At 43.2% G+C, this 25,447-nt stretch overlaps 1 protein-coding gene across 5 annotated transcripts in view; it reads left to right on the top strand.

The window, feature by feature from the left end:
• pgm3 (phosphoglucomutase 3) overlaps positions 1-25,447 on the top strand; it is a 50,331-nt gene that overhangs the window by 3,486 nt on the left and 21,398 nt on the right. For 4 of the 5 annotated variants that reach the window (XM_072265890.1, XM_072265893.1, XM_072265889.1 and 1 more), the window contains exons 2-5: positions 930-1,138; positions 7,557-7,741; positions 18,614-18,681; positions 19,050-19,183. In XM_072265890.1, coding sequence (XP_072121991.1) covers positions 932-1,138; positions 7,557-7,741; positions 18,614-18,681; positions 19,050-19,183 — 594 coding nt within the window. In that variant the 5' untranslated portion in view covers positions 930-931. Of the gene's footprint in view, positions 1-929; positions 1,139-4,268; positions 4,363-7,556; positions 7,742-18,613; positions 18,682-19,049; positions 19,184-25,447 lie in introns of those variants that run through there. The other variant, XM_072265894.1, reaches the window with a different exon arrangement.

Raw genomic sequence — 25,447 nt, forward strand, 5'->3', positions numbered from 1 at the left:
TAGAATACAAGAGCAGGGATGTGATGCCAAGGCTTTATAAGGCACTAGTGAGGCCTGACCTTGAATATTGTGAACAATTTTGAGATCCTTATCTAAGAAAAGATGTTCTGGCATTGTAAAGGGAAGATGTTCAGGGAAGATTCAGAAGGATGATTCTGGGAATGCAAGGATTTTCACATGAGGGACATTTGATGCCTCTGGGCCCGTACTCACTGGAATTTAGAATGATTAGCAGGGAATTCATGGAAACCTTTTGATTGTTGAAAAACCTAGACAGAGTAGATGTGGAAAGGATATTTCCTATGTTGGGGAAGTCTCGGACAAGGGAGCACAGCCTCGGGAGAGAGGGGCGTCCATTTAAAACAGAGATGTGGAAAAATTTCTTTAGCCAGAGGGTAGTGAATTTGTGGAATTTATTACCACAGGCAGCTGTGGGAGTCAGGTCATTGAGTGTATCTAAGGCAGAGATTGATAGGTTCTTGACTGGACAAGGTATCAAAGGTTGCGGGGAGAAGGCCGGGGAGTGGGGCTGAGGAGGGGCGATAAAAGGATCAGTCATGATTGAATAGTGGAGAAGACTCAATGGGCCAAATGGCCTAATTTTGCTTCTAAGTCTTATGATATGGGTGGTAGGGGAGGCAGATATGGTGGAGGTGTTTGAGGCTCTTGTATAAGAAAATGTATATGTCAAGATACAGATATTGTGCAGACAGAAGTGATTATTTAGCCATTTAATGCTAGTTCATTTAGTGTGGCACACCATGTGGACGGAAAGTCTTGTTCCTGTATGGTAGCCAAATAGTTCTGGAAAAAAACATAAGAATTTTTACCTAAGACCTTGAAGTTGAACCAAGCAAGGATTTATTTCACTCATGACCATGTCCTATTTCTATAATTCTTTATCTGGTGCTTTATTTTCTCTGATGCAGTCATGGCCTGCTTTGAAGAAATAGGGAAGATGTCCTCTCAGCATCCTAAGCCTGTCGATCTGGTTCTTGAGTATGGTACTGCAGGATTCAGAGCAAAGGCAGAACAACTCGATCATGTGATGTACCGCATGGGCCTTCTGGCGGCACTGAGGTCAAAGAAAACTGCACGCACCATTGGAGTAATGGTCACAGCCTCCCATAATCCAGAGGTAATATTCAACCATCAGTGTGTGACTTTGAGCGGGGTTCCCAACATTTTTTTATGCCATGGATCCCTACCATTAACTGAGGGGTCAGTGGACCCCGACTTGGGAACCCCTGGTTTTATCATTCTAATTTTAATTTTATCTCAAGTGGTTCCAGTGAAGTGAAGACTGCCGTGTATTTAAATATGTAAGTAAGCCATTGGACTGGTGTTGGAAATTTCAAATACAAACAGAATAGACAGGAGTTGCACAGGTATTATCCGTGCGGAAATACAGTTAACAGTTCAGTGTTGATGGCCAAAGACCATTGAACTGACATATCAAATCCATTTCTCAGAACAGTAAGGACCATTGTAGAGTAGAATTAGGCCATTTGGCCCATCGAGTCTGCTCTGCTATTTCATCATGGCTGATCCATTTTCCCTCTCAGCCCCAGTCTCCTGCTCTTCCATCTTATAAAATGTGATCTTACACTTAGGTGTCGCTTTCCTGCACGAACGCTTTGTCTCCTAATCCCTTAATATTCAGAAATCTGTGATTTTCTGCCTTGCATAGAATCAGCAACTGAGTCTCCACAATTCTCCTGGGTAGAGAATTCAAATGTTTATAATCCTTGGGTGAAGAAACTTCTTATCTCACTCCTGAATTCTGACCCCTTCTTTTGATTCTGAACTGGATCAATGTGGTTTATAAGGCTGTGGGAGCAGGTCAGAGATTGACTATTCTGTGGGAAGTAGCTACTTTGCATCAACTTTGAATCAAAAATTATTGTCAAGTAGAAGTAGATTAGTCCGAATATCCATGAGTGTGAAGTTTGATACCTTTTGCACTAAAATACTATCCAGATTAAGCAGCTGGTTTGCACTGCAGCTCTCTTTAAACATTCATCCCTTTCATTACTAATTATGAAAAAGCAGGGCTTCCACATTTGTAGCCTGGGGATTACTACTTGTGCCATGTGCTAGTCAGGTGAGAATTCTATGTATAGTGTGGTTTAATACATGGCAAAGCTGCTGATGCAGGTGGGGGGGGGCTTCAGATTTCAGTAGGTACGTTTAATGTCAGAGAAATGTATACAATATACATCCTGAAATTCTTTTTCTTCGCAAACGTCCACAAAAACAAAGGAGTGCCCCAAAGAATGAATGATAGTTAAATGCTGGAACCCCAAAGCACTCCTCAACTCCCCCCCCACCCCCACAAGTAAGCAGCAGTAAAGCAACGATCCCCCCCTTCCCTACCAGCAAAAAGCATCAGCACCCTCCACTCAAGCGTGCAGCAAAGACACAGACTTGCAGTACCCCAAAGGCGACTCGTTCATCCAGTATTCGACATACCACAGGCTCTCTCTCCCTAATGAGGCAAAAACAGGCATTCCCATTTCACAGCAAGACAGGAGACATAACGAAACAACTCGCTGTTTCATGGCATTAGAAGTCTGTTGTGTTGCTTTTTCCCAGCTGTGTGCCCAAAGAACTTGGGTCCCTGGGCACGCAGCAAGGAGCCAGCTCACTGCTTTCGATCTTCCATGTACTCCCGTGACACATCAGGCAGCAGGTAGGAACTGTACAAACTAGACTTTTTGCATCTGAACTGGAGGGAACCAGTATCCCAGTTGAGAGGTTTGCTAGTGGTTCTGGAGAGAGCTTAAACTGGGGTGACTGGGGATGGGACTCACAGCAGAAGGGCAACAGGTGGTAGGGTTGAGGCAAGAAAGATGGGATGACAGGTAATTCCGAAAGGGAGGACAACAAGAGCCAGGCTAATAAACACAGTGGGACTGATGGGCTGAGATGCGTCTTTTTTAATACTGTACTTGGAGTATTATGGATAAGGAGGATGAACTTGGATCCTGGATCAGTACATGAAATAAGGAAGTTTTTGCCATTGCAGAGATCTGGAGGGACAGGACTGTTAGTGCGTTTCATTGTTTTGGATGTGATGGAGAGGGGGTTATGAGCTTGGAGGGTTGCGCTAATAGTAAGGAAGAATGTCAGAGCAGTCCTTGGACATACTGGAGGGCTTATCCTCAATTTGGATGGAGCTCAGAGAAAGGACAATTGCAATTACACTGTAGCCCCCCATAGTCACCAAGAGGTAAAGGAACTGATATATAGACAGATTATGGAAAGCTACAGAAACAATAGGGTTGTCATAGTGGTGTACTTTAAAATCACTAGCTTTGGTGTGGCATGATAGCACCACGGCCAGTGTAACACTATAGAAGTGCCAGCAGCCTGGATTTAATTCCCCCCGTGGTCTGTGAAAAGTCTGTACGTTCTCCCCATGCCCACATGGGTTTAGTCCAGGTGCATCAGTTTCCTCCCACAATCCAAAGATATGGTGGTTAGTAGGTTAAATTGGTCACGTGGGTGTAATTGGATATGGGGGTTATAGGTTAAATTGGTCACGCGGGTGTAATTGGATATGGGGGTTAGGTTAAATTGGTCACGCGGGTGTAATTGGATATGGGGGTTAGTAAGTTAAATTGGTCACGTGGGTGTAATTGGATATGGGGGTTAGTAGGTTAAATTGGTCACGCTGGTGTAATTGGATATGGGGGTTAGTAGGTTAAATTGGTCACGCTGGTGTAATTGGATATGGGGGTTAGTAGGTTAAATTGGTCACGCGGGTTTAATTGGATATGGGGGTTAGTAGGTTAAATTGGTCACGCGGGTGTAATTGGATATGGGGGTTAGTAGGTTAAATTGGTCACGCTGGTGTAATTGGATATGGGGGTTAGTAGGTTAAATTGGTCACGCTGGTGTAATTGGATATGGGGGTTAGTAGGTTAAATTGGTCACGCGGGTGTAATTGGATATGGGGGTTAGTAGGTTAAATTGGTCACGCTGGTGTAATTGGATATGGGGGTTAGTAGGTTAAATTGGTCACGCGGGTGTAATTGGATATGGGGGTTAGTAGGTTAAATTGGTCACGCGGGTGTAATTGGATATGGGGGTTAGGTTAAATTGGTCACGCGGGTATAATTGGACAGTGTGGGCTCACGGGGCCCTTGTTACCATGTTGTATATCTAAATAAAAATAAAACTAATATTGATTGGAATTTCCTTAATACAAGAAGATTGGATGGGCAAGATTCCTTCAGTGCATCTAAGAGAGGTTCGTGAAACAGTTTTTCGAGAGTCCAATGAGAAGAGAAAACGTACTAAATCTTTATTTGGCAAATGAGCCAGACCAGGTGACAGACCTGATAGTGATCAATAAAGGTAATCTTTAAAAACTCTTTAATTTCCTGGATTATTTTGCTCCATAGAGTTTGTGAACTCATTGTAATGAATAAGGTTGCCATTAGTATGTTTTTAAAGTTGTGAGATTGCATGTTAGGTTCATTCAGCCCTTCTCTTCAGCATCCTCAGTAATGTGGGAGATAGCCAAATGCTCATGCAAAGAGGGCATTGGTAAGACCAGATGTGGAATACTGTGAACTGTACTGACCTCCTTATTTTAGAAAATATGTTCATGTATACTATGGGTTGTATGAAGAAAATTGGACAGGCTATGTTGTACCTGTGGTGAGGGAGGACTTGATTGAAACGTTAAATCCCAAGGAATCTCAACAGGGTGAATATGGTGAGAATATTTCCTTGGGTGAGTCTAGAACTATAGGAGGGGTCAATATTTTAAAAACAAAGGGTTAGCCATTTAAGACAAATGAGGTGATTTTGTTTTTTCTTGAAGGTTCATGAATCTTTGGAACTCTGTTCCTCAGAGCTGTGGAAGTGGAGTCTTTGAATATTTTTAAGGATTAGATTGATAGGCAAAAAAGGAAAAGACAGATGGGAATGTGGCATTGAGGTTCAGCCAGGAGGGTGATTTAGTGTGGGAGTGACAGGAGAGTGCAGGGTTTGATGCAAGATTCCTGGCACATCACATCAGTTTACACACTGAGTAGATGTCTTTTCAAAATGCAAGAGAACATATATATTTAGGTATGTATTTGAGACTGGATGACCAAGGGCGCTGTAATTAACCCACAAGCCCGAAACTTGGTGATCTACCAGCACATGGAGATGTCCATGGCTGAATGCTGCCAGCTGGCACATTGTCGCCTGCAGGAATACGTGCTGAGGGATGCACTCAAACTTGATGCAGCCGCCACGAAGGCCCATTGGGGAAGGACCACAGTTTAAGGTTCGTCACCCACGGGAGCGGGAGGGGTCGGGTGGGGAGGAGTATATCCCTCATCAGCGGTGTGGGTAGGTGAATCAACATAGTGCCACAGGAGTGGCTGGAGATGTAGAAAGGCATAGACCATAAAGGAACTTTGGTAAAGAATGAGAGTCAACACCTGGCTTTTTATTGTAAATAAGTTTTATTCTTGACTAACGTTTGAGAGTCAACGAATGATTTATTGTAAACATCTTTAATTTGAATAAGGACTGAGAGTCAAGGCATGATTTATTGTAAACATCTTTAATTTGAATAAGGACTGAGTCAACGCATGATTTATTGTAAATAACTTTATTTATTGAATAAGGACTCGGAGTCAATGAATGGTTTTTATGTAAATAACTTTATTGTAATATTTCTGAATACAGTATATTTTTGGGAAAAAAAATTAACCCACAATCTACAGACTCAGTCCAATGTTAGTGTGAAAAGTACTGAAAACTAAGTGGCTGGTAAGCACAAATGCCCAATAACCTGATTTTCTTTTTTGGAACTGTATACCGGCCTAAGAACACAAAAATCAGGAGTCAGAAATTTGGCTACTTGTGCCCAATCCATTGACTCATTGTGATTCAGTGACGTCACAATCACTCTTTGGTTTCTGCTCTGTTTTCTCTTTGATTCTCTTAACATCCAACAATGTGTAATGCCCTGGTTCACATCTTTACTCTTATGCTGTAGGTATTTCATTTAGCAGTTCTGTAAGAGCAGTCTGGTCTGCTTTCAGCCTGTTTGGGTTATTGTTGAAGATAAGGGATGATAAGGGGATATGTGCTATTCAATTGGCTGGAGGTTTTCTTGATGAGGGACAATAAGGTAGGGCTTGTTTTTTTTTGTTGGGGGGAGATGAAGAGAGAAGACGCTGGGGAGAACCGGTCGTAGTATACGATCTGGTGGGAGACCCGTTTGTTCGAGATGGATTATGAGCGACATTTGGAAGGTGGTGTGTGCTTTCATGTTGACCGAGGGCCCAGCGTATGAGTGACAGAGAGATTCAAGATGAGCTCCAACTTGTGCATATTTGACTGTTTAATTAGAATTTTTTTGTTACTCTTTACTAACCCTTCAGTTAAGATTTATAAATATAATTCCTTCAATCGTATGCAATGTACTGTCTGTTATTCCGTGGCATTAATTTGTACAGGATAGCAAATGACACAATATCCACACAAACCGGGTTTGCGGGGATCAAGCGCACCTCAGTTTGACAAGTTTAGCGGGGCCGGAGGTTGTCTTCCCTAGACTTACACAGCCAAGGAAACCAGGGTGTTTCAAATGTATTGAACCTCTGTCTCAAATGTACTCAGTTCTCTAACTTTTCAGCACCCTCTAGATGAGGAAGCTGTTTCTTATCACCGTCATGGTTGGCTAACCCCCTACTTTGAGATTGTCATACTTGGTTATAGATACCGTATTCCAAGAGAAACATCATCCCTGTGACTCCATTTACCCCATCTCTGGAACCTCCCTGGCAAATCATTGTTCAACTCCCTTTATCAGAACCATTTCTGCCCTTGGGTAGGAGAGCAAACCTGTGCACGAGTGGTCTCACTGGCATCCTATATACTTTCAGTAAGTTCTCTTTATTCTTGCACTCAAATCCCGTTCGAGAACATCGACGTACTACTTGCGTTCTTAATTTCTAGCTGTACCTGTATATTAACTTGCACTAGTTTGTGTATAAGGACACCCAGGTCTTTCTGAACATCGCCTTACAGTTGCTTATCATTTAACGTATACTGAATTTGTTTTTATACCAGTGTATAATGCGTAATTTTTTACCTTGGTATTCCATCTGCCATATCCTGGCACGGCTGCTTATACTGTTCTCACATCTTCACAACTCAGTTTTGCTTGGCTTTTTATCTTTAGAGTCGTACGGCATGAAATTGGGCTTCAAATCCATCTGGTCCATGCTAATCCCAATTCCCATCTGAGCTAGTCCTAATAGCCCACATTCAGCCCATATCCCCGTAATCATTTTTTGTCCATGTTCCTGTCCAAGTACCTCAGTGACATTCTCAGCGTATTGGTCTCATTAACTCATTATTGATCTTATTGAATGGCAGAGCAGGCTCGATGGGCCAGGTGGACTCCTCCTGCTCCTGTGTCTTGTGTTCTTATGTTCTAATTAGCAGGAAGTTCGGAAGAAACAGAATTATCAGTCAACATCTCTACAACATGTTAGTCTCAGTTTATTACCATTTTAAATGATTCCTTTCCATTACAGGAAGACAATGGGGTGAAATTGGTTGATCCACTAGGAGAGATGCTTGCATCAGCGTGGGAAGCCCATGCCACTCAGTTAGCAAATGCAGAAGACCAGGATCTAAAATCTGCTTTAACCAATATTGTTGAGAAGGAATCTATAAATCTGCAGGAAGAGGCTCGGATATTTCTTGGCAGAGACACACGGTAGGTGTTACAGTTTTGTGATTACAGATATAGCTGGAGTTGGAAAACATCTAATTTATTTCTCTGTATGAAGGAGTGTAAAAGGCTCAAAGTGAGGAATAAACCATCATTCCATTGTTTTAACATTGTAGTAATGTTTGTGGCAATCATTTTCATCTCGTTTGTGTGGCAAGAAGAGTACTTGAAACTAACTATCCTGAACTTCGCTTTACTTCTGTGGTAGTAGCTCCTCGTCATCTTGAAAACTTTCCTAAATTAATATCTAGGTAATTCATTCATAGTCAATGAGCAAAAGTGTTTTTGAAGTTCAAAGCATCAAATTTGGTATAAAAGTCAGGGGCTTCTGTGAAGCTGTGATTCCTGCCCTCGTATAAGCTCCTAACATTTGACATACCTACAGTACTATGTAAAAGTCTTAAGCACATATATATAGCTAGGGTGTGTAAGGCTTTCGCACAGTACTGTAGTAATTCTATGTATTGCAATATACTGTTGCTGCCAAAAAAATTCATGACGTGTGACGATAAACGGGATTCTGATATGGGTCTCTGCTGTGGATGGAGAGTGGGGAGGAGACAGGGACAGGGGAATTATTGTTGGGGAAAAGGGGAAAGGAGTGGGAAGCAACAGAGAGACGTTCTGTAATGATCAACAAACCTATTGTTTGGAATCAAATGACCTTGCCTGGTGTCTCAGGGCTGAGTGTGTCTGCGTCCGCACCACCTCATGGCCCTGGCAGCACTACTCTGCCACCTGTTCCACACCCCTCACACGGCGCTCCACCCTTGCCATTCCCAACATCCTTGATTTACAAACTCGCTTTCCATCAACATTGACAAATGTAGTACTGTGCAGAAGTCTTGGACACCCTGGCTATATCTATGTGCATAAGACTTTTGCACAGTACTGTACAGCAGGCAATTGTACTGCAAGGTATCTCAAAAGCACAAATATTTGGGATCTTGTCCTACTGTGGATACGTATTTTTCTTTGGGAGCAGTACAGATGAAAAGTGGTTTGAGTTGTGAAGGCAACAGACAATTGAGGCTTGGAACCAGACATTACCGTAAGCAATTGAGCCAGTTTGTTCACCGTCCTGCCTATGTCGTCAAAGAATTTCAGATGGTGGAAATCTGAAACAAAATCAAGGTGACTGGTGAGTCTCATGTCAGTTGTAGGTAAACAGCTGGAGAAAATTCTTAGGGGTATGATTTATGAGCATTTGGAAACCCATGACCTAATTAGGGAGAGCTAGCATGGCTTTGTGCAGGGCAAGGCGGGCCTTACCAATTTGATTGTGTTTTTTGACAAGGTGGCAAGTGAGGTTGACGGTAGAGCTGTGGATGTTGTCTACATGGATGTCTGACAAAGGCCAATCCAGAAGATTAGGATGCATGAGTCCTCGGCAAGTTGGCTGTTTGGATTCAGAACTGGCTTGCCCATAGAAGACAGAGGGTAGTGGTTGAAGGGACTTATTCAAGCTGGAGGTTTGTAATCAGTGGTGTTCTCAGGGATCTGTGCTGCGATCTCTGCTGTTTGTGATGTATATAAGTGACCTGGATGAAAATGTAGATGAATGGGTGAGTAAGTTTGCGGATGATACCAAGATTGGTGGAGTTGTGAATAGTGTAGAAGACAGGCAAAGAATACAGCACAATATAGTTCAATTGCAGATATGGGCAAAAAAATGGCAGATGGAGTTTAACCCAGATAAATTTGAGGTGTTCCACCTTGGTCGGGCAAATGCAAGGAGACAGTACACTGTTAAGAGCAAGACCCATAACAGTGTTGCTGAGCAGAGGTAGGTAATCTGAGTCTCTCCCACCCAGAGTAGAAATGTCAAATAAGCAGATGTGATAGCAATGTTTTAAGAGGCATTTAGACTGACACGTACAGTCAAGGAATAGATGGACATGGCCTACGTGCAGTCAAATGCGATTAGTTCAGATTGGTATCATGGCAGGCATGGCCACAGTGTGCCAAGGAGCCTGGTCCTATGCTGTACCGGAGCTGACTGGCTGGGAGAAGCTGAAATTGTTTGCAAAATAGGAGGTGGAAAATATAAAGTGGATTAATTAATCCACAATCCCTAAACCTTAACTTGACACCTAACTCAATCTCTGTCCCAAAATCATCCCTATGAACTTAAAAATAAGACTAATACTGAGCGATGATCTCAACAGAGGCTTAGGCTCGACGTCATACTGTCAGGAATTTTCATGTTATCTACAGACTTCCTAATTAGATCACCAGCCCGCACCTTCGTCCGGGCCGCCAGCCAAGTGACTAACTCACTGTGACTTAATCTTCCGAATAAGTTCACCATGAGGGACCTAGTCAATTGTTTTGTTTAACTCCACTGGATTCAATGTTGTAAAATAATAAAACAGCAAACTTCCAAGGGGGGTTCCCTACCCTCAACAATCATCTTGATCATTGTAGATATCCTTAAGTATCTACCCATCTACAATGGGTAGTCAAAACTTCCCAATGCATCATCAGCACCAACGTACACATCATCAAGGATATATATACAGAAAGGTGCTGGAAAAGGACCAGTAACATCATGATGGATCCCATACACCGTGCTCATGGACAGTTTGTCCCACTCCCATCAGGGAGGAGGCTACGTAGCGTCCACACCAGAACCACCAGACTCAAAAACAGTTACTTTCCCCAAGCAGCAAGGCTGATCAACACCCCTACCCACTAACCAACCCCTCCACACCCCCCCATCACCATTCCTTCATAGTTTCCTGTCAGAGTCACCTTATGTATGGACACTGTTGTGCCTAGTGTCATTTTTCGGACATATAGTCTACAGTATGTATATTTATTTTTATTATGTTTTTATCTTGATTTTTGGTGTTGCATCAGATCTGGAGTAACAACTATTTCATCTTCCTTTACACTTGTGTACTGGAAATGACCTTAAACAATCAAAACTTTTGTTTCCTCAAGAAAAGCTTCATCAAACTTTTGAGATAGGACCTTCCCCTGTACAAAGCCATGCTGGCTATCCCTAAGAAATCCATGTTTTTTGAAACTTCAGTAAATTTTGTCTCCAAGTATCTTTTCCAGTAATTTACCTACTACTGGTGTAAGGTTTGGAAGCCTAGAATTTCTTGGTTTGCTCCTGTTGTGCTTCTTAGTCAAAGGAACGTTAGCTCTTCTCCAGCCTGCTGATTCCTCGCCCAATGATCTCTGTCAAGGCACCAACAATCTCCTCCCTCCTCCCTTCCTTCCCTTGGTATCTTGAATTGGATCCTATCACGCCCTGGGAATTTATCTACCTTGTGTGGTGCCAGGGAAGCAAGGTACAAAAAAATCCCTCTTTATTCTTGAGAGGACCTACCCCTTCTCTAGCTATCCTCTTGCTCATGATATACATATAAAATGCCTTGGGATTTTCCTTAATTTTACTGCTAAGGATATTTCATAACTCCTTTTTAACCCTCCTAATTTCTTGTTCGAGTTTTTTCCTGCCTCCTTTATATTCTTCAAGAGCCTTGTCTGATTTGAGCTTCCTAAACTTGCACATGTTTCCTTTTGACTTTGTCTAAACTTAGTCATAGAGTTGTACAGACCCTTTGTCCCAAATGGTCCATGCTGACCAAGATGCCCAGTTAATCTAGTCCCATTTGTCTACACCTTGCACATGTCTTGCACAAGGGCAAAGAATGCAGGACTGAAAGTGCTGTATTTAAATGCATGTAGCATTTGGAATGAGGTGGATGAACTCGTGGCGCAATTAGAGTCGTTGTGGGCATCACTGTGTCATGGCTGAAAGAAGGCCATGGTTGGGAGCTGAATATCAAAGCATATACTTTGTATCGAAAGGACAGACAGGAAGGCATAGGCAGTGGTGTGGTTCTGTTGGTAAGAGATGGAATTACATCTTGAGAAAGAGGTGACATAGGGTCAGAGAATGTTGAATCTTTGTGGGTGGAGTTAAGAAACTGCAAATGTAAAATAAACTATTATGGGAATCATATATAGGCCTCCAAATAGTAGCCAAGGTGTGAGGTTCGGATTCCAGAGGGAGCTGGAAAAGACATGGAATAAGGGAAATGTCACAATTGTAGTGGGGGACTTCAACACACAAGGTGGGGAAAATCAGGTTGGTGTTGGATCGCAAGAGAGGGAATTTGTTGAGTGCCGATGAGATGGCTTTTAAGAGCAGTTTGTGCTTGAGCCTACTGGGGGAAAGGCCATCTTCTATTGGGTGTTGTGAAGTAATCCAGATCTTATCAGGGAGCTTAATGTAAAGGAACCCTTAGGATCATAATATGATTGAATTCATACTGCAATTTGAGAGGCAGAAGCATAAGTCACATGTATCAGTATCACAGTGGAATAAAGGGCATTACAGAGGCATGAGAGAGGAGTTTGCTCAGGTGGATCGGAGGAGGATACTGGCGGGATGACAGCAGGGCAGAGATGGCTGAAATTTTTGGGAATAGTTCACAAGGTGCAGGATAGATATGTCCCACAGAAGTTGTTCTCAAATGAGGGGTAGCAACCGTGGCTGACAAGGGAAGTTAGGGACTGCATAAAAGCCAAGGAAAGGGCATATAAGGTAGCAAAAGTGCGTGGGAAGTTGGATGATTGGGAAGCTTTTAAAATCCAACAGAAGATAATTAAAATAAGCTATAAGAAGGGAAAAGATGAAATACGAGGGCAAACTAGCCAGTAATATAGATTGGGATATCAAAAGCTTTTTCAGTTATAAAGAGTAAAAGGGATGTTAGAGTTGATATTGGACCACTGGAAAATGATGCTGGTGAGGTAGTAATGGGGGACAAAGAAACAGTAGATGAACTTAATGGGTACTTTGTATCTGTCTTCACTGTGGAAGACACTTGCAGAGAGGTCCATGAGTGTCAGGGAGTAGGAGTGAGTGCCATTGCTATTACAAAGGGAAAAAGTGCTAGGCAAGCTGAAAGGTCTTAAGGTGGATAAGTCACCTGGACCAGATATTCCAGAGTCATGAAAGGGGTTGCTGAAGAGATTATGGATGGATTGGTCGTGATCTTTCAAGAATCACACATCAAAGTTGCTGGTGAACGCAGCAGGCCAGGCAGCATCTGTAGGAAGAGGTGCAGTCGACGTTTCAGGCCAAGACCCTTCGTCAGGACTAACTGAAGGAAGAGTGAGTAAGGGATTTGAAAGTTAGAGGGGGAGGGGCAGATCCAAAATGATAGGAGAAGACAGGAGAGGGAGGGATAGAGCCAAGAGCTGGACAGGTGATTGGCAAAAGGGATACAAGAGGATCATGGGACAGGAGGTCTGGGAAGAAAGACAAGGGGGGGGGAACCCAGAGGATGGGCAAGAGGTATATTCAGAGGGACAGAGGGAGAAAAAGGAGAGTGAGAGAAAGAATGTGTGTATAAAAATGAGTAACAGATGGGGTACGAGGGGGAAGTAGGGCCTTAGCAGAAGTTAGAGAAGTCGATGTTCATGCCATCAGGTTGGAGGCTACCCAGACGGAACATAATGTGTTGTTCCTGCAACCTGAGTATGGCTTCATCTTTACAGTAGAGAAGGCCGTGGATAGACATGTCAGAATGGGAATGGGATGTGGAATTAAAATGTGTGGCCACTGGGAGATCCTGCTTTCTCTGGCGGACAGAGTGTAGATGTTCAGCAAAGCGGTCTCGCAGTCTGCGTCGGGTCTCGCCAATATATAAAAGGCCACATCGGGAGCACCGGACGCAGTATATCACCCTAGTCGACTCACAGGTGAAGTGTTGCCTCACCTGGAAGGACTGTTTGGGGCCCTGTTTGGAGGAAGTGGGAGGAGCCAGAAGGAGAAATTATTAAGAGTAAGGACTAATTCCACCAGACGGAGCAGAGTGGTGGTAGAGGGGAACTGATTAGGTCAATTCCGCTAGACGGAGCAGAGTGGGAAATTCAAGCAATTCAATTCTTCCTCCAAACTAAAGGTGTAGCTATGGGCACCCGTATGGGTCCTAGCTATGCCTGCCTTTTTGTTGGCTTTGTGGAACAATCTATGTTCTGTTCCTATTCTGATATCTGTCCCCCAATTTTCCTTCGCTACATCGACAACTGCATTGGCGCTGCTTCCTGCACGCATGCAGAATTCGTTGACTTTATTAACTTTGCCTCCAACTTTCACCCTGCCCTCAAGTTTACCTGGTCCATTTCTGACACCTCCCTCCCCTTTCTAGATCTTTCTGTCTCTGGAGACAGCTTATCCACTGATGTCTACTATAAGCCTACTGACTCTCACAGCTATCTGGACTATTCCTCTTCTCACCCTGTCTCTTGCAAAAACGCCATCCCCTTCTTGCAATTCCTCCGTCTCCGCCGCATCTGCTCTCAGGATGAGGCTTTTCATTCTAGGACGAGGGAGATGTCTTCCTTTTTTAAAGAAAGGGGCTTCCCTTCCCCCACTATCAACTCTGCTCTTAAACGCATCTCCCCCATTTCACGTACATCTGCTCTCACTCCAACCTCCCGCCACCCCACTAGGAATAGGGTTCCCCTGGTCCTCACCTACCACCCCACCAGCCTCCGGGTCCAACATATTATTCTCCGTAACTTTCGCCACTTCCAACGGGATCCCACCACTAAGCACATCTTTCCGTCCCCCCGTCTCTCTGCATTCTGCAGGGATCGCTCCCTACGCAACTCCCTTGTCCATTCGTCCCTCCCATCCCTCCCCACTGATCTCCCTCCTGGCACTTATCCGTGTAAGCGGAACAAATACTACACATGCCCTTACACTTCCTCCCTTACCACCATTCAGGGCCCCAAACAGTCCTTCCAGGTGAGGCAACACTTCACCTGTGAGTCGACTGGGGTGATATACTGCATCCGGTGCTCCCGATGTGGCCTTTTATATATTGGCGAGACCCGACGCAGACTGCGAGACCGCTTTGCTGAACATCTACGCTCTGTCCGCCAGAGAAAGCAGGATCTCCCAGTGGCCACACATTTTAATTCCACATCCCATTCCCATTCTGACATGTCTATCCACGGCCTCCTCTACTGTAAAGATGAAGCCACACTCAGGTTGGAGGAACAACACCTTGTTGTCCGTCTGGGTAGCCTCCAACCTGATGACATGAACATCGACTTCTCTAACTTCCGCTAGGCCCCACCTCCCCCTCGTACCCCATCTGTTACTTATTTTTATGCACACATTCTTTCTCTCACTCTCCTTTTTCTCCCTCTGTCCCTCTGAATATACTTCTTGCCCATCCTCTGGGTCCCCCCCCCCCCCCCCGTCTTTCTTCCCGGACCTCCTGTCCCATGATCCTCTTGTATCCCCTTTTGCCTATCACCTGTCCAGCTCTTGGCTCCATCCCTCCCCCTCCTGTCTTCTCCTATCATTTTGGATCTCCCCCTCCCCCTCCAACTTTCAAATCCCTTACTAACTCTTCCTTCAGTTAGTCCTGACGAAGGGTCTCGGCCTGAAACGTCGACTGCACCTCTTCCTACAGATGCTGCCTGGCCTGCTGCGTTCACCAGCAACTTTGATGTGTGTTGCTTGAATTTCCAGCATCTGCAGAATTCCTGTTGTTTATCTTTCAAGAATCACCTGATTCTAGCATAGCCCTGGAGGACTGGAAGGTTGCAATTGTCACTCCACTCTTTAAGAAGGGAGGAAGGCAATAGAAAGGAAATTAAAGGCCAGTTAACCTAACTCCAGCGTTTTGGGGAAGTGTTGGAGTTCACTATTAAGGATGAGGTTTCGGGGTACTTGGAAACTAATGATAAAATAAGTGAAAGACAGCATGGTTTCTGTAAAGTGAAATCTTGCTTGACAAATTTGTTAGAGTTCTTTGAGGAATGCCAAGCAGGGTGGACAAAGGAGAAGCTGTAGATGTTATTTACTTGGATTTTCGGAAGGCCTTTGATAAGGTGCCACACATGAGGATGCTTAACAAGATGAAATCCTATGGTGTTACAGGAAAGATATTGGCATGGATAGAGGAATGGCTGACAGGCAGAATGCAGCAAGTGGGAATAAAAGGGGCCTTTTCTGGTTGGCTACCAGTGACTAGCGGTGTTCCTCAGGTCAGAATTGGGACCGCTACTTCTTACATTGTCGGCCCATGATTTCGATAATGGAATTAATGGCTTTGTGGCAAAATTTGTGGATGATGAAAAGATGGGTGGAGGGGTGCTGGGGAAGCAACGTGATTATAGCAGGACTTGGACAAGTTGGAAGAATGGACAAAAAGTGGCAGATAGAATACAGTATTGGGAAATGTATGGTAATGCATTTTGGTAAAAGGAACAATAGTGTGTAATATTATCTATTTGGGGAGAAGGTTCAAAAATCAGAGTTGCAGAGAATTGGGAGTCCTTGTGCAAGACTTCTATAAGGTTAATTTACAGGTTGAATCTGTGGTAAAGAAGGCAAATGCAATGTTGGTATTTATTTCAAGGGGAATAGAATGTAAAAGCAAGGAGATAATGTTGAGCCTTTATAAGACACTAGTCAGGCTGCACTTGGACTATTGTCAACAGTCTTGGGCCCCATATATCAGAAAGGATGTGTTGTTGAGAGTCCAGAGGAGGTTCACGAGGATGATTCTGGGAATTAAGGGGTTAATGTATGATGGGCATTTGGCAGCTTTGGAACTACACTCACTGGAATTCAGAGGAATAGAGGGGGAGGGGGGTCTCATTGAAACCTACCGACTGTTGAAAGGACTAGATAGGGTGGACGTGGAGAGGATGTTTCCTTTGGTGGGGGTATCCAGAACTAGAGGGCACAGCCTCCAAATTGAGCAGGTGACCTTTTAGAACAGAGGCAAAGAGGAATTTTTTTAGCCAGAGAGTAGTGAATCTATGGAATTCTCTGCCACAGACTGCGGTGGAGGCAGTGTCTGTGGGTATATTTAAGGCAGAAGTTCATCGTTTTCTATGGTGAGAAGGCAGGTGTATGGGGTTGAGTGGGATCTGGGATCAGCCATGATGGAATGGTGGAGCAGTCTCAATGGGCTGAATGGCCTAATTCTGCTCCTATGTCTTATGGTCTTATCCCTTGAAACCTTTCCTTTTATCCCTCGAAACCTATGTACCCTTTGTTAATGTACCTGCCTCAACCTGTTCCTTTGGCAGCTCATTCCATTTACAACCACTATTTAGAAGAAAAATTTGCCTCCTCAAGTTTCTATTAAACCTCTTCACTCTTACCTCAAACCAGGGGCTCCCAACCTCTAAGCCATGGGCCGACACCATTATGCAAGGGGTCTGTGCCTTAAACCAATACCTTCTAGTTCTTGATTCCCCAGCCCTTGGAAAATGATTGCGTGTATCATCCCATCTATGTGCCCTATAACTTTTGTAGAACTCTATAAGATCACCCCTCATTCTCCTACATTCCTAGCCAGTTCAGCCTCCCTCAGAAACTCATCATCTTTAGTTCTGGTGACATCCTCCTAAATCTTTCCTGTGCTTTTCAAGCTTAATGGCATCTTTCTTTCAGCAGGGTGACCAAAACAGAACACAATATTTCAAAAGCAGCCTCACCCAATGTCTTGTACACCTACAGCATAATATCCCAACTTCTATATGTAGTGCCCTGACGGATAAAGACCAGTGTGACAGAAGTTTTCTTCACACCCTGTGTGCCACTTTCAGGGGCCCATATACTTGTATCTATAAGACCTGTTCATTGTGTAAGTCCTATTCTTATTTATTTTTCCAAAATATAACACCTCACACTTAGCTGAATTAAACTCTACTTCTTGGCCCTTTTTCCCATCTGATCAAGTTCCTTCTGTCCTTCCTGATCACCATCTTCACTGCGTACACCACCACCTATTTTAGTATAAACTGCAGACACCAGACTACAACTGCATCAGAATCAGGTCTGATATCAGGGGCATATATCGTGATATTTGTTAACTTTGCAGCAGCAGTACAATGCAATACATAATAATATAGAAATAAAGTGTGAATTGCAGTAAATATATAAAGTACAAAATCAAAAATTTTAAAAGTGTGAGGTAGTATTTGTGGGTTCAGTGTCCATTCAGAAAATTGGATGGCAGAGGGGAAGAAGCTGTTCCTGAATTGTATCTTCAGGCTTTTGTACCTCCTGATGGTAGCAATGAGATGAGGGCATGTCATGGGTGATGGGTTCCTTAATAATGGACACCACCTTTCTGAGGAATTGCTCCTTGAAGATGTCTTGGATACAACGGAGGCTAGTGCCCTTGACGGAGTTGACTAATTTTACAACTTTGTGTAGCTTACTTCGATCCTGTGCGGTAGCAACCCCCCCCCCACCCTCATACCAGACGGTGATACAGCCAACCAGAATGCTCTCCAGCTACACCTGTAGAAATTTTCCAGCATTTTAAGTGACATACCAAATCTCCTCAAACTCCTAATGAAATATAGAGGCTGTCTTACCTTCTTTATAGCTGCATCGATATATTGGGACCAGGTTGTCAGGAGGTTTGATGGTGAGGTTAGGAATGGTGCGGAGAGAGTGGAGGGAAATGCACTCAGAGAAGGTGAGGTTCGATTAGGAGAGAGGAGTGGTGAAGCTGAGGCAGTTGATATCTCGTCTGCGGTTAGGGATGACAACTTTATAAGATGCATTTGGAGCATAAACTGAGGATTATTCATCTTTTGGCTTTGAGTTTTTCTGGGTGATGAAATTGATAATGAGTTGGGGAAGCAAATTAATTCAACCAACAGTGACCAATTAGTTTTCAATTTAGGACTCATCTTGAGATTATCTGAGAAGCAGTAAATAACCAAATGACCAGCTTGCCTTCGTGCTGTGTGACATGAGCATCAGTTTATTTAAAAAATGAGCTCTGTGTGTGTGTGTCTGTTCTATTCTGTAATTTTGTGTTCTGAATGTTTTTTTATTTTCAGACCCAGTAGCCCAAAGCTTTCCCAGGCTGTTATTGATGGTGTGTGTGTCTTAGGAGGAACTTACCTAGGTATGTGCTGAAGTTAGGATAACAGTAAATTCTTCCAAAAATGATCATATAATGTTCATTTCGTTCTGTTTGAATTTAAAACTTATATTTTAAACTTTGAGTGCTGATTGAAGGTACCATCATTTTTGAATGCCTCCAAAAACAATCATAAATGAAGAAATTGCAAAATTTTCAGTGAGGACAATCTTTTAATATCATTGTTAAAATACACCCTATTTTAAACTCCTTTCTAACAAACAGTTTGGATCACATTGTATTAACACTAATTTCACATGATAGAAATCTTGGATATCCTGGTGCCTGACGAAGGGTCAGACTGATTTTTATCAAGCTATTAGTTTTAAGTTGTGTAATTCTCTTTATTGTAGACTATGGTCTTGTCAGCACACCTCAGCTGCACTATATGGTTTGTTGCGGGAATACCATGGAACAGTATGGAATTGCAACAGTTGAAGGATATTACCAGAAACTTACTCGTGCATTTATTGCCTTGATGAAGCAGGTGATTTATTTTTCTATAGTGACTGATTATTTGCAGAAAAAACATGGAAATTAAAAATACCTGTTGAAATTTTCACATAAAATGTGAACTCTGCTATGGCATCCAAATTTAACAGCAGTGTGATTGATACAAGACAAACAGAATTAATCCTTTGAGCAACAGTTAAGTCAGTGCCTTAAATATATATTCATTCCAAATTGACCACAGTTGAATCTGTTTCAAATCACTGAACACAAAACAGTACAATGCAGGAACAGGCCCTTTGGCCTTTAGTGTCTGTGCCAAATGAAATTAATTATGTTATTTGCACATGCTCCACATCTCCCTCTTCTGTGTATTCATATGCCTAACTAACAACCTCTTAATCAGCACTGTCATATCTACTTCCACCATCATCCATGGTAGCATGTTCCAGGCACTTGCCCCACACATCTCCCTTAAACTCTTTCTCTCTAATCTTAAAGCTATCCTCTCTGGTATTTTACTTGAGGAAATAAACTCTGATTGTCTTTTTTTTTTACCCCTCATAATTCTATAAACTTCTATGAGGTCTCCAACTCACCAGAGACTATAATTGAAGTATTATTTATTTATTGAGATACAGTATTTAATGGGATTCTGGCCCTTGGAGCCGTGCTGCCCAGCAATCCCCCGATTTAATTCCAGCCTAACCATGGGACAATTTACAATGATCAATTGATCTACCAACTGGTACATCTTTTTGACTGTGGGAGGAAACCAGAGCACCCGGAGGCAACCCACGCCGTCACGGGGAGGACGTACAGACTCCTTACGGGAAGCAGTGGGAATTGAACCTAGTTCTCCAGTATTGTAAGGTGTTGTGCTGAGCGCTACACTACCATGCTACCTCATAGCTAATATCCTCTAAGCCATGCAGCATCCTGCTGAACCTCCTCTGCATCCTCTCCAAAGCCTTCACATCCTCCACGGGCACCGGAACAGCTCACAATACTCCAAATGCAGCCTAACCAATGTGTTATGCAGCTACAACATGACTTCCTGACTTGGATACTTAGTGTCCTGGCCAATGAAGGCAAGAATGCATACTCCTCCTTTAACAGGCCATCTGCTTTTGTTGCCAATTTATTTGAACTTGTCTCTTTTCTATCTTGGGTAATGGGTCAAAGGAGAAATTTTCCCCTAGTGAGAACCATCTCAAGTGCAAATGAAGATCATTGTGATTGATGCAGATCCATCAGCTGAATCCAGCACGAGGAGAGTTCTTAGTTTGTTTTATCAATGATTTCCCTATCTTAAAGAATGAAGGTGATGACCACATAAACATTGTGGAGCCTGCAGATGCTGGAATTCCAGAGCAAGACACACAAAGTCCCAGGGGAACCCAGCAGGTCAGGCAGCATCAATGGAAATGAATAAATAGTTGAGGTTTTGGGCCTAGACCCTTTATCAGGAGTGGAAAGGAAGGCAGAAGAAGCCAGGATAAGAAGTTTGTTTGGGGGGGTGGGGGGGGGAGTTAGAAGGACAAGCTAGAAGATGGTGGATGGGGGACGGGTATGAAGTAAGAAGCAGGGTGGTGATAAGTGGGGGAGGGAAGCAAAAGGAAGAGGAGTCTGATAGGAGAGGAGAGTAATCAAAGGGAAAAAGGAGGGGCACCCCAGTCGGGTGAGGAGAAGAGGTCAGAGGCCAGAGTGGGGAAATGAAGGAGAGGGAATGGGGAGGGAAAGTTAGACATTGATGTTCATGCCATCAGGTTGGAGACTATCCAGACAGAATATGAGGTGTTGCTCCTCCAACTTGTGAGTGGCCTCATCATAGCAGAAGAGAAGGTCACAGACTGACATGTCAGAATGGGCCCGGAACTGAAATTGTTGGCCACTGGGAAACTACGTTTTTTGTTGATGGAGCTGAGGTGCTTGACACAGGGGACCTCCAATCTACGTTAGATCTCACCAGTGCAGAGGAGGCCATATCAGGACATAGTAAACAACCTCACAAATTAACATGTGAAATGTTAACTCTCCTGGAAGGACTGTTTGGGGCCCTGAATGGAGGTGAGGGAGGAGGTGAATGGGCAGGTGTAACTCTTCAGCTGCTTGCAGGGTTAAGTGCTTGGAGGGAGATGAGTGGGGAGGGGTGAATGGACAAAGGAATTACAGAGGAAATGATCCTTGCGAATTGCTCCTTCTTGGCTCTTTCTTATCCCTGCAAGCAGCTGAAATGTTACACCAGTCCATTCACCTCCATCCTCGCATCCATTCAAAGCCACAAGCAGTATTTGCAGGTGAAGCAACACTTCGCATGCAAATTTGTTGGGGCTGTCTATTGTATCCAGTGCTCCCAATGTGGTCTCCTCTACACTGGTGAGACACGATGTAGATTGGGGGTCTGTTTTGTTCAGCTCCATCCACAAAAAGCAGAATTTCCTGGTGGTCAACCATTTCAATTCCTATCCCCATTCCCGTTCCGACGTGTTTGTCCATGGCCGCCTCCTTCTGTTACGATGAGGCCATTCTCAGTGTGGAGGAGTGACACCTCGTATTCCATCTGGGTAGCTTTCAACCTATTGGCATGAACAATGATTTCTCCAACTTCTGTTTTTTTTTTTTAAACTCCTCCTTCCCTCACCTTCATTTTCCCACTCTGGTCTCTTGCCTTTTCTCACCAGCCTGTCATGTCCCCCTGGTGCCCCTCCTTGCCTTTCCCCTATTATCCACTCTTCTATCAGATTCCTTCTTTTCCAGCCCTTTGACTTTTCCACTTATCATCTCCCAGCTTCTCGCTTCATCTCCCCCACCCACGTGGCTTCACCTATCACCTTCTAGCTTGTCCTCCTCTCCTTCCCCATCTTCTTGTTCTGATGCCCTCCCCTTTCTTTCTTAGTCCTGATGAAACATTGACTGTTTATGCCTCTTCATAAAGCTGCCTGACCTGCTGAGTTGCTCCAGCATTTTGTGTGTTGCTCTGGATTTCCAGCATCTGCAGAATCTCTTGTGTTAATGATCACATACAATTTGGTTTCTTTTACAAGACCTTGTTACAAAGTACTCAATGACAAATATTTAAAAACGAGAAAATCTGCAGATCCTGGAAATTCGAACAACACACACAAAATGCTGGAGCAACTCAGCAGGCCAGGCAGCATCTAGGAAAGGCATACAGTCGACGTTTCGGGTCGAAACCCTTCAACAGGACTGGGAGATAAAGCTACGGGGAGGGGAGATAGAAACACAAGGTGATGGGTGAGACCTGAAGCAGGAGGGGATGAAGTAAAGAGCTGGGAAGTTGATTGGTGAAAGAGACAGAAGGCCATGGAAGGAAGAAAAGAGGGAGGAGCACCAGAGGGTGGCGACGGGCAGGCAAGGAGATAAGGTGAGAGGGGTAAAAGGGGATGGGAATAGTGAAGGAGGGTATGGGGGGCATTACCAGAAGTTTCAGAAATTGATGTTCATACCATCAGGTTGGAGGCTACCGAATAAGGTGTTGTTCCTCCAATGACAAATATTTCTGGCATGCAGCATTAATTGGCAAATAGTATTCACTCCACATACTGTAAGTGCTAAGCCATAACAAGATTGATTCTTTAACCACAACCATGTAAATTCCTGTGGATAACAGCTGGGTATTCATGTGGAGTGATATATCTCCTAACTGCCCAAAGCCTTTCCACTATCAGGATGACACAGTTCAGGACTGTAACAGAATTCTCTCCAGTTGGCTAAATGTCTGTAGTTCTAACAATACTCAACATTCAACTCCATGCAAGATAAATCAACCCCATCAAGGAACCTGTGTCCAGTTCTTTCACCATTGTAGCTGCATCATGTAGCATTTATTGCCACACTGCAGTATTTCTTGTTGCTGGGTTGGAATCCTGGAATTTCTGTGTCGCAACATTGTCAAAGAATTACAGAGCACAACACAGCACAGAATTACAGGAAATGAAGAACAGGAGTTGCAAAGTAACTAGTTCAAGTTCATAGCTTGCCACAATCTTTCCACATAGAACTGGCAATAACTACACCCTTATGCATCAACTAAAGTATTAGAACAGAGAAAAAAAAATACACTCAATTCCAGTGACTCTTCAAGTTAATAGAAAACTGTATATGTGCTGTCAAAACTTCAGTGGTATGAAACAGTCACTCTGAGACATCAAATTCAGATAGCGGATTTGCTTTAAATTGCTATTTTTGTGAAACAGAAATCTCTTTGTAGTGAGAGTATACCTGCTGCCAAGAAACTCTGGAAGAAATACAACTTGGTATGCCCATGAATCTTAATATTTTTCTAGTTAGTTGGCTTGACTATAGAATTGTTTCCTGTGTGGTGTCTGAACTAGTCTTGGAAAATTTCAACCAATATTTATAAATTAAGTATTTGTGTATCGTGAATTATGCAACATTCATTCCTTAAAAACAAAGTGTATACCTAAAGATTGTGCATGGAAAGTTCTGTGCAGAGTTGTACACATCCTTACTTCCTAATTTAGTGAATTCTACATTGCATTGAAAAATAGAATGTGGAATGCATACTGATTGATAAATATTTTAAACTGCAGGTCAGAGTGTAAATTAAACATCACTGTTGCTCTCTCTAACTTTAACCATCCATTTCATTTTGATTAATCTGCCTTTGCAGGTAATCTTTTCTTATTCACATTTTCTTATGGAATTGGAGGTTGTTCAGCCCATTGAGTCTATTGGCAGCCCTTTGAGCATTCTCATCTATTCCACTCCACATTAATTCCCTTGAAGCTTGTTCTCTCTCACATGCCCACCAATCTCCCCATTTTCTCCTGCCACCCAGAACTTCATGGTAGCCAGTTTTGGAATGTGGAAGAACACTGAAGCATCCACAGGAAATCCCATCCTTTCCTCAAAAGCCTTTCCTTCCATATGCAGGATCATTGTCGCTAACATCCTCTCCCTCAAATGAGGGGACAAGAAACTATGTGCAGAAGTCTAGATGTGGTCCCATCAAAGCGAATGGTGGTAATACTGCCCACTCCAAAAGTCAAGTTGTAAACTGCTGCAGTTCCACCACTAGTTCCCAAAATAAAGACCAACATTTCATCAGGCTTCCTAATCACCATCTCTTCTGTTCCAGGAGCAATGCTCCCTGTAATTTTTAGTAGTCAGTGTGCACAAAAGTCTTATGTTGGGCAAATTTTTTTTCTGTGACAAAAGTATATGCACACTGAATGCACACATGGCACTGTTTATGTAGGTTTACAAAATATTTGACATAAAACTGCACTGAATAACAAAATAACATACATATTTAACTAAATACATACTAAATATATACATATTTAGCTAAAAGATTATCAATAAGTATAATTATTAATTACATTATTTTAGGTAACTAACCTTTTGTGCGCACATTCATTTCCTTTGCGGCGTGTCGAAAAACGTGTGTGCACGCACACGCGCACAGCTTAGAGGGAACATAGTTCACGAGGACCCCCAAACCCTTTGTGCTGCAGGTTTATGCTGTTTTCCTGCTTAAGTAAATATGTCTTATAACATTTTTCCTTCTAAGGTGAATCACCACCTTTTCTCAGTAGTCCATTTGCCAATGTTTTACCCGCTCACTCAACCTATCATTATCTTTATAAACTGTTTGTACTCTCCTTATAGCTTACCTTTTCTATTTTCTATCATCTGTAAATTTGGCTGGAATACACTTGTTTTCTTTTTCTAAATCATTAACGTACACATCATTCCCAGCACTGATCCTCAAAGTATCCTTACATGCTGCTTCCACCCAGTTAGCCAATCGTCTACCATGGTAACAAGCTCTTAACTTGTAAGGTAATCTTTTTGGGAAAAAAAAACACTTAAAAATCAACTGGTTTCCCTCAATCCTCTCTACCTGATATTTATTTGCCAATGACACCACAGTTTTGGGGCTCATCACCGACACCGATGGGACTGCCAACAGAGAGGAGAAGGAGGAGGAAGTTGAGGCCTACTGCCAGGCAAGTAACTCCTTTCTGAACAAGGCAAAGGAGATGGTTATTGACTTAAGGAAAACCCACACCACTCTCCTCCCTCTATACATCGGTGCACAGCAGTGGAAACTGTGAGCAGTTTCAAACTCCTGGGAATGCACCTCCCATCGTCCCAGAGCACATCCGACACAGTCAGGAAAGTTCACCAATGCCTCTACTTTCTGAGCAGGCTGAGGAGAGCTAGTCTATGCACATCAATACTCAGGACCTTCTACAGATGGGCAGTTAACATGCTACATCACTAAGTGGTACTGTGTTCATACAACTTC

Source organism: Mobula birostris, chromosome 8, assembly GCF_030028105.1.
Source record: "Mobula birostris isolate sMobBir1 chromosome 8, sMobBir1.hap1, whole genome shotgun sequence".
Classification (NCBI taxonomy): domain Eukaryota; kingdom Metazoa; phylum Chordata; class Chondrichthyes; order Myliobatiformes; family Myliobatidae; genus Mobula; species Mobula birostris.